The sequence below is a fragment of the Pyxicephalus adspersus genome, chromosome Z (genome assembly GCF_032062135.1).
Source record: "Pyxicephalus adspersus chromosome Z, UCB_Pads_2.0, whole genome shotgun sequence".
In the NCBI taxonomy this organism is placed as follows: Eukaryota; Metazoa; Chordata; class Amphibia; order Anura; family Pyxicephalidae; genus Pyxicephalus; species Pyxicephalus adspersus.
Genome location: NC_092871.1, coordinates 31,383,741 through 31,394,456, shown reverse-complemented (window position 1 = coordinate 31,394,456; position 10,716 = coordinate 31,383,741). Strand labels below are relative to the sequence as shown.

At 33.5% G+C, this 10,716-nt stretch overlaps 1 protein-coding gene across 1 annotated transcript in view; it reads right to left on the bottom strand.

Moving 5' to 3' along the window:
• Positions 1-1,162: 1,162 nt before the first annotated feature.
• Positions 1,163-10,716, bottom strand: part of AFF2 (ALF transcription elongation factor 2) — a 313,572-nt gene continuing 304,018 nt past the window's right edge. The window contains exon 17 of the mRNA XM_072431518.1: positions 1,163-10,707. Within this exon, the coding sequence (XP_072287619.1) occupies positions 10,586-10,707 (122 nt within the window). The 3' untranslated portion in view covers positions 1,163-10,585. The remainder of the gene's footprint in view (positions 10,708-10,716) is intronic.

Sequence of the window (10,716 nt, the reverse complement as noted above, 5' to 3'; positions counted from 1 at the left end):
AGCATTAGGGTGCGGTCAAGACACACAAAAACTTAACACATGTAATGTAGGAATGTCACTTTATATATTGTCTGTGATGAAAATAAATCTCAAATTCCATATAAAGACCTTTTTAGACACAAGTATTAACAAATATTTAAACCCTGCTCATAATAACCCTTTCAGTGCTTCAGCATTTGACATTTTTTTCTAGCTAGATCAGACTTGAAATAATTATAAAAATCCCTCTAGATTTTGCTCTCACCAGTAATTTTATCAACTAATTAGCCAAGTATCTTTAGCTTCTCAAGATTTCCATCCCACTATTTTCCATATGAAATGCCACTGTGAAGGTAAATGAAAGTAACAGCATATAATTAGACATTTTTTCATTAAGCAAATTTTGCACCTGGTACCTGTAGAAATATAGCTGCAACACTTGAAAAATTACTTCGACAGCATACAGTGCCATGAAAATTTATCTTGGAGTTGATTTTATTGCATGGTTACCCGAGGCAATTAAATCAATAAATCTCAGCTGTCAGAGAGGATGGCTTGGTGCCAGGTGCAAATGAAATGCATGAATATCAGTAAATAAAAGCGTCCTGACAGCTCATTTCAGGAATTATTTAGCATTTTGGACCTTTCACTTTTGATCTGAAGTGATCTAATTAAACGCTTTCGGGGAATCACTGGCTGCAAAATAAACACATAAAATGAAAAATAATCAGACACATGTAGATTATAGGTTTTTACATAATGAGAGTGAGAATGCTGCCGTTCTTTTTTAATGATCCTATTTCGGCCATAAAAAATAAACATAACAATCATATATTATGTATAAAAAAGTGCAATCTCTGAATTAACTGAATACCTATTTTCTTCAATGTAATTTAACTATCTGTTGACACTGTAAGGTCTCAGAACTATTTGCCATTTTTGTCACTAAATAACAGGTCTTATTGAACCTATAGGGTGCACCTATTTATAAATCCTATTTCTTCATGCTTTGTGGTGGCACGTCTCTTTTTATACATTTTACATTGATGGACACTTTTACATTGATGGACAATGGACATTTCTTTGAATTAAAACACAAGTACCTTTGCTACCAGTAAAAAGGGAATGGAATGTATATATGTATAAATAGGATACAAAAAAAGAAAACATAACACTATTATTCTCTTTAATAAAAATTTTATTTGACCATTTTTTTTAAATAATTTGTTGCTCCGGCAGCATAATTAATCCCTCTATGAGAGACACAGACATACCAGGTTAGACAACATTATTTATACATTGACATAGTATTTAAAAACATTAGAACTGCACTTAAGCCCCTAGCTGTGAAAGGAGACAGCACTGCTGAATTAAGCAAAGCGTTGCTTTATCCTCTTACAGCCATCAGGTAAAAACCATTTTAGCACACAAGAGTCTGTTGCCCCTGCCCTAAAATGGTTACATTTTATACACTGGAATTACAGGTTTCCTTTGTTTTCAATAAAATAAGAATAAAAAAAGCAATTGTGCAACACATTAAAATACAAAGCAAAAAAACAAACAAACAAAAAAAAAAACAGAAAAAAACAGGCAGGATACATTTTTTTACATTCAAAGCAAAATAAAAATAGAAAAGCAAATAAAAAAAAGCTCATACTTCAGTACCACAGCATGGTAATAATTGTTTAAACATTATAACAGTTAAACTCTGTACAAAACATTTTAACTTACGAAACCTTTACAAAGAATGACATGCTCATTAAAACAAGGATACCTTGTGGAATTTTTTGGAGTATGTATGTATATGTGGACCCCGTGTAAAAAAATACAAAGTTTTTATCTGAACCAGATAAATGGAAGAAAACAATGACCATACAAAATGTGGCTATGGCAATGCTTTATTAACAATCAAAAAGAAACCCAACAATCCGTTGGCATTTGTGTCACTACAAAAACATTAGAGCAAATTTAAAGTTTATTTTTGAAGGTTATATGCAGATATTTTTGGTATCTGTAAGGGTAATAACCCTTTTGTGTTCACAGGAAGCTACTGTGTTTGTCTATTTACTGAAGATAGCCATACGTGGAGAGTGACGGTAATACAGTTTGTATGCCTTCCTACAACCATTGGTAGAGCATATTGGCATTTTTTTGTAAATGAAAAGCTCAGTGTCAACAAAGACAATTGTTGGCCAGGTTTCCTAATATGCTTAAGACATAACAAGGTGCAGTCTACAGCCTATAGGGTGGTTGGAGAATGTTTTAAATAGTAAAATCTTTTTTTTTAGATCATATAAGTAAAACCATACGCTCATGAATGGTTAACTTTGGATTTGCTTCATTTAACCAAATGTGATGTAACAAGTATATAGTTATGTAACAAGGTCATAGACAACTCCAGAATTTTAACCTGATGATGAACAGTATTATGACTAGACTACTTCTTCGGCAATCATGCACATATGTACACTTTATATTTAAACTATGTACAAATGTCACAGACCTTATTATGGCCGCTGGTGTATTCTTTTTTAAGGACAAAAGCATAAATTCCTTGTACAGCTAGAGATTTACTCACAGCTAACAGAGAAATTTTTTTATTAAGTCTAAAATGTGTGTTAACCTGTAAAGGAAAAAAAATTCTTTGGCATGCAAAACTTAATTTGTCCTTATAAATTCTACAAACATATTTGTGTGGACAGGTAGAGACGAACATCAATTTATTTTGTGTGTGCTGTCAATGCTACAAGTAGCCTAAGCCAGTAATTCTTGGTTGTTGTCCATATGGAGAATTTGCATCATGTTTACATGGCCCTATCACAGGTATATAGGTAAAAACTACAGGAAAGTCTGAAAATTTCATTAAACAGAATGTAAATATTTTTACCAATTGTGATGCAATGACAAAGAACCTGAATGGACTGGTCAGGTGTAAGCAATGTTTAACGTAAAGAGTTCCTATTGCAGTCGCATTGGTGTACCCAGCTATTCTGCCCCTGTGCTGTTAACACTTAGACCTTTTAAAAAGCATGGCAAAATGTCTGCATTGTTGTCTAAATATCAATAAAGATATATAAATGCATATGAAGATTGAGTCAAGCCTAATGGTAGTGTACTCTGCTAAACAGGGAATGCTGGTCCACAGAATATACACAAACATAGTTGGTCAGTTGACTCAAGCCATGGAGGAGCAACAAAGATTGACATAACCAGTTTACTATCTTCAGTTAACCTCAAACAAGCATAGAGAGAAAACAATTCTGAACACTTGCGCCCTTGCCAACAGGCATCCCTTAGCTTGAAATGTGCTACATATTCCAGGTAATATAATAGAATGGGAATAATAAAAAAGCCAAAATAATTAAATAATAAAATGTAGCATTGTTTGGTATTTGTACATTAAAACAGATTTGTACATTAAAACAGATGAGGATACAGGTGCCTATAACTCTAAGTTCTTTTTTCAGGAAAAGAACTACCTGGACTAGACCTTGACAATGGAAAAAATACATTTTTTCCAAATACAGTGGTAGAAAAAAAACTGTCTAGTCTATTAAGCATACTAGTGTGTATATATATATATATATATATATATATATATATATATCTGTAATGAAACTGGCAAACCCATTAGAACAATACTATTTATGCATTGACATAAAAGGATTCTAGCAGCCAAACAGATCCAGATCACACCATTACAGAATTTATCTGATATAAATGTCCCTTTGGCAAAGGTCACAATGACATCTTTGCCAGTCTGGGCATGCAACTGCTAACAAAAGACAATTCTGAGGTAACGAAAAGTGCCCATTTTATATGAAGAAAATACTGGGGATGAAATACTGATGAAATTACACATTGTAATAATGAATTGATTCATTTCCAAGGAACAAGCAAATATTATATATATCATAAACACTGATCACCAGTTTATACTTTTGTATTTTATGTCAGATGAAAGGTTTGCCAGTTTCCAAAATATTAACATGAAAGCACATTGTAATAAGTTATTAAATGATTAAGCATTCAGTATAACACTATTGCTATGTTATCTGGCTTCTTCTTATGAACAAATACATAATTTATTTCTTTCTTTGCAATGAAAATGAAGCTGATAAAAATACTTCTGATGCTTTAAAGTGCCTTGATGATAAATTTGTAACAATTGAGCTTTCATTTTGCACAGTTTACTATTTTATTATTCAATAAAGTAAAGAATTGCATTCAAGAGCAAAACATTATTTCATCTGGAAAAAATAGACTGTATTTAATTAAAAATACAGCAAGTTGGATAAAATCAATGGTTGGCAAAACCGCATCAGAAATGAAAAATATCAGTGATATGAAAAATATGTTAAATTTGGGCAACCACAAGTTGTTTATATTTACTGTAAAATAGTAAAAGTAACGACATGTCGACGTATGTACATTAAAGGGATGTAATAACATATCAAGATTAAAGCTGGATTCATCTAACTATTTGACTGACTATAACTATTTCCAAAAGATAGTCCAACTCTAAATTAATATTTCTGTAAAGTGATACTAAACCCAGCTTTGCAAAAGCTGCAAGTACTTGTAAAAATGTTGAGCATTACTTGAGAAAGCTCATAAAAAAAGAAATATTACAGATTGGACAACTTTTGGCAATAGTTTTAGAATCAGCAGTTTGGTCATTTTGCCATCTTCTTGCTTTTACTTTGTGCATGATGCTCTTGACTAGGTAAAAAGCCTTGTTCTATGTGAAAATAAGTTTGTAGACTCCTGAGACCCATAAAGAACCACTTTTCAGGGATCCACACAAACTGAACCTTGGCACTATTTCATGGGCACCAACATTGTGGAAAACCAGTGGCAAGGACTTACTGAGCCCAAATAATATTACTCAGGATTATGTACATTTATAGAATAAAATGTGCACGATATGAAATATAATTTCTTTTCTTGGGACTCCTAGGCTATGTAGAGACACTAGATTCTTGTTGATATAGACAACTCTTCATGAAATTGACTATTGTATTCTCTAGAGCGGTGCACCTCCTGCTTATCCTCCCCACTTCCTGCTTGTCCTCCCCTCCGCTCTCCTTAGTAGTATTCTATTACTACTTTTTCAAGGCTTTTTATAGAATCAACAAGACTCTTAATATACTGCAGGTAAGCAGCAACCATTTATTTGGTTACTATCAAAAACAGTTTCTAAATGTTCTTATGAACTTCCAGTTTAATAATAGTATAACAAGTGCAAAATACCAGTTTCCAGTTTATGGCTAACATATGATTTATTATTGTAAAATCTGATATGCGTACACAGTTTGAGTAAAGAATATGTTTCTATTTTGTTCATGTTTCTCTTCTTTTGCACTGCACAGGCAATAATGCACTGTCTTGTACAGTATCATGGCTTTACTAGACCTTTTCAGTTATAAGGTGCCCTATAGTTAAAGGCATTGATTTTTTTAGTTTATGTGGTCATGCTATGCATAATAGTAATTGGAAAACAGAAACAATGATAAAACCTCATCACTCCATGCATATTTCAGGGGATTAAAACATACTGTATAAAGCCAGCATTCAGCAACCTGAACCGAAGGGTTTCTTTTTTAAATCACCCCTAATTAAGTATAACATTTCTTTCAGCTCTGCCTTAATAAATTCAGTGTGAAAGAGCAGTGACACTAAAGACTAATTGAAAAGTATTTGTTGCCCATGTCATCCCCTTGCTAGTATGCAGGCTTGTATTTATGATGAAGGATTTTTATTGCAATGCTAAGAGCAACATGTCTATGTATTTCAGCAGTGAGGCTACCTCTAAGTACCTAAGGGTAATTCTGTCCGCAGGCTCAGAAGAAAAAAATAAGTAGGGTCACCTGAAGTAGACAGACACAAGATACCCTAGATTAAAGTAGACATTGCATATTAAATATTGTTTCTGTTAACTAAATGTATGCTAAATACTGTGTTAATAAGTAGAACCCTTTCTAATATACTGTATATAAACCAAGCAGAGATCACAGTACAGATCAAGCTACTGAAAATTCAAATATAAGTCGTAAGAAATCAAAGGCTCCTGATTTGTGGATTGTACAGTTTAGGAAGAGCATTATGTTTCTAACTCCAATTTGCACAGAATCCAGTGTCAAGTGGAAAATGTGACCTGCTAACTATAGGGAATTGTGAATATGATACAAGCTATGTCATGGCACTTCAGAAGCCTTCATTTCATTGTGTTAGGGTATCTGCTTAATTCATATAGACCACTGGATTCACAAGGAATAAAATACACAAGCCCCAGGATTAAGTAGCACAATAAAATTGGTTATTTCTATTGGGCCCATGAAGACATTTGACCCAACAAGAGCATTCGACTTTGTAATGGAAAGCCTAAACACGGTACTCTGCACAATAAAACATTGGGCTGGAAGAAAATGGTTGTTCGTCGCTCACAACAACTTTATCAAGTTTAACTTGTTCATATTCCCATACTTTACTGGAAATATACTGGAAACAACTAAATATTTTCCCTGGACACTTTATTACCCTAGGCAAGAACAAGATGGATTATAAATACCATCCAAAAATTTAATTATACAACTGCATTACCTAATATATTGGTTTGTGGGCCGTTAAGTTGTTCTTCTCACCACCAAATATATGACAATTGTGCTAGAAAGTTGATAAATACACAACACTAATTAAAATAAATATAATATATATTAAATAAACAAGCGGATTGCAAATGCTGATAAAAGAAGTTAACCGAACCATATGTATTACAGAGAGGCAGAACCCAAAGTTTTGTGGCCAACTTTGAACGCCTTTTGCATTTATTGACTTCACCAATGAGCGTTACTTATTAATAACAAAACTGAACTGATGTCAAGTTTTGTTAATCCACAAACCTGTGGCCGTGCTATAGATATCACTATGTGGTTACAGCTGCCTGTAAACCTAGTTTGTTGTGTACAACACAATCTGTACCACGTCATTTAAAACATTTTTACTGCTCCCTGAATAAAAAGTTAAAGATACATTTAAACTTGTAAACATAATGGTATGTTTGTTATTCATTTTCCACCTATTTTGTTAAAATATTATACATGGCTAAATAATCCAGCAAAAAATGGGTTATTTTTTCCCTAAATGCACAGGCACTTTCAATGCAGGACAAATCTGGGAAACAGTCTCTGAAAATGTTACTATTGCTGTGATTATCCCTTTGGTTGCTACAGTAGCCAGCAATGCATTGGAGGATATGTACTTAACCCAAGCAAACAAGACTGTTATACATGACACAACTAGTCATTTGTAGCTGGATTTGAAACAGGCATATAGACCTACAAGACAAAATATGGTGTATAGTCTTTCTTTCAACCTAATTCTAATACATTTCTTATATAACAGTATTTTATAATGCAAAGCTGAAATCTAGGCAAATAGCTAATTACAGGGCTGCAAAATGTATATTTGAACTGATTAGCCTGCCAATGAACTTGTTCTGTCTAGTTCTGTCTATTCAAACCTTAGATTAACACAGCCCGTGAGTCTATACAGTTAAACTGATGACCAGAACTTTGTTTGCTGCAGTACAGAACATAGCTAGGTCACCCCCTGCTCCCATCCTGTGTTTGAATGAGCAATGGCTCCCTGATCCACCTCATTCTCCCGGTTTTCTCCCGACATAAGCACATTCTTTGTCAGAATATATTCTTGCAGGAAAATACCATAAACGCCAAACCAACACTGATGATTACCTCTTTTTTAAATAATAACAATAATTATTTATATTCTATAATACTCATTACTATTAAACTATCAATGCTTAGATGGTGATCCAACTGCCGAAGCCCTTTTGTATCAGTTATTAATGGAGATGCCCACTTCCACTTTTCTTCTAAGAATTAAAGCTTCAATATACCTAACTCTTAATAGACATACCAGAACAACAGGGTTACGGCTGAAAATGTATAACTTATCAAGAACCTCTACTTACAATGATGGTTCCTCTAGGTTAATATTTGCTGCAAAAGTCTGTAGCTCTCTTAGAAACACTCTATAAGAGTTTATTTGTGATATAACTTCTGAACTTTCAAAAGGTCCAGCAAACAGTGAGCTAAGCCTAAATATTTATTGCCTTGGTCCCTCACATTATTTTGGTGGTGTGGAACCATGTCTTTGTTAAATTCTGTCCCAACAACTCCTTCCTAGTAGTAGGATATTTCCCAAGAGTCCACAGTACAAAGTTGGGGCTTACCACTAAAGCCCATGAACTGTCTGGATACTAAGCGAAGTTAAAATTGGGTAATCCTTTTCCAGCTTATTAAGCACACCTCAGTTTTAAAGCCTGACTCTATCCCAATAAAACAAGCATAGTGCCATTCCTACAACCAATAAGAGCCCAGCTTATGGCATATGTCCTTGGTTTATAACATAAAAGACATAGTTGTATAAAGCAGACAACTGTGTATTTTAGAAATTTTAAAATAACAACCTTAGCACGGTTGTGTTATGATATTACATTCCAGACTTTTTTTTATTTAGCTATGAATATGCTTGCAAAAAGTAATTACTTCTATCAAACATTTATTGCTGTGGCTTACTAAGGGTTTCTAAACCTTGTCCTCCTGACAGCCTGTGGCAGGGGGACAGGAAATTAGGGGAGCTGTGGTCATAGACAGGGATAATATTCTGACATAGGTTCTGAAAAACCTTATTAAGCTGAAAAATGTGGTTTGTTGCAGTCTAATAATAAAATACATAAAGTAATAAAAACCTAATGGGGTACCATGTCTTCCCCACGCTGTCCAAAACTACAAAAATGTGGCTAAGTTGGTGTAATAAAAAATTAACTTAAGCATATCTCAATAATACATTAACATTTTCAGCAGCACAAGGTAATGGATCAAGCATATTTGGTGTTTAAACTAAAATCTGAGGTCATTTTAGAATACATTGGGGTTTGTTCACAGAAGGAACTTAGGCTGTTCACTTACCAAAGTGAATACTCACTCTGTAAAATATAATGCGCTTAGATAAAGAGCGTGAGAAAAATACACTTTGCTAAGAACACCCAATTATGTGCAAGAAAACTTTTGTGGAAGTGTTCGTCCCTGCACTTGATTGGCTAGATGAAGTCAGCAGACTTTCACCAAATTCACTAAGCTAAATGAAGTGTCCCTTTCGTAAAACCACCCCATTGTTTTAATTGGTTTCCTACAAGGGAGGTAGCCAATGTGGAAATAAATAGGAATTTAATATTTTCTATTTCTAGATTTTTAGCTCTAAAGCCCATCGATGCTGATCCTATTGTTATATTTGTAGCAAACTATTGATAACTGCACATATTACAGTTTTAATAAATTAATGTTAAATTAATAACACATCCAATTTGTACACTTCCAGGGACCCTTCAGCATAAATAATACACTAAAAATAATTACAATGCAAAAAACTATTCCTGAAATGTAATAGAATGTTGTTGTCCCTTAGACGTATCCTTTTCATTATACAATTTGAAAAACCAATAACATTTATTACAAAAGTGTCACACTCATTTAATGCAATGATGAATGCTATGGTCTTTAAAAAGTTACATTGTGGAAAGAAATATGATGCCAAGTAACCCACAGCAGCCAATTAGAGTTTCAGGTTTCAGCTCTTCGCTGCAGGCGAATAATGTGATATTACACATTATTCCTGATAAGTGATTATGGATTACTACAAAGTTTAAATAATTGCAATGAAAGAACATCGAACAATGATATACAGCTATTTAAAACAACCAATTTGATTTTGGATTTCTGTTGCCTGATATGACCAATTTCTGACTGGTTGCTGTGGGCTATTGAATTTGCACATTGATCTACTTTAATAATAGCAATTGTAATACAATCTGCATTTTATCAAGGTAATTCAAAGTTTCCATTTTTCTTTTCAACAAGTTCTTGGTTAGATGAAGAAATATGCAGTACAATAAAATGGGTGAAAATTTGGAAAATATCTTTAAAATTATTTTAACATCAAACTGTACCAGTCAGTTTTGGTTCATATACCAAAGTAACCATGGTCATTCAGACCAAAAATGGCTTTATTGTAATACTGACATGTATTTCCTCTTCCTGCAGTATTGAATATATCTTGTAGATTTTATAGATGTACCAGGACTAATTTGTACTTGTTTAAATTTAAATTTTAGAACTTAAAAACAACTTTTCTGAAAATGTATTACTTAAAATCCAATTTTCTGAATTAAAGTGTTTTCACAAAACACTTGTGTACCAAAAAGGATTTGTTCCAAATCTTCACAAAGTGCATCAGGTTCTTAAGTCAAGGCAGTGAAGACTAAAACAATATCTTAAAAATGTACCGCTTTATAAAGCACAAAGGTATGGAGATCCAAGAGGTGGAAAGGCAGAAGATTTGGAAATGAATGGCTGAATCAATTAATGCTACGGTGTGATATGAATTCCCAATGATGTTAAAATCCACTTCCAAGAGACATAATATAAAAAGTTGAAGTTACGGTACATGAGTGGATTTCCACTAGCGACTGTCTTTTTGCCGGTAGAGGTAGGATCCAGAAAATTTATGATGAAATGAGTAGACACTACAACAACTGCGCTTCAATGCGTAGCCAGTGAAGTCCTTGTCGAACATAGCGGACCAAGTCAGTCATGGTTCTGTGTTGCGTTAATGGCTCCATTACCGTATCAAGGTCATGAAAGAATTCTGCAATGA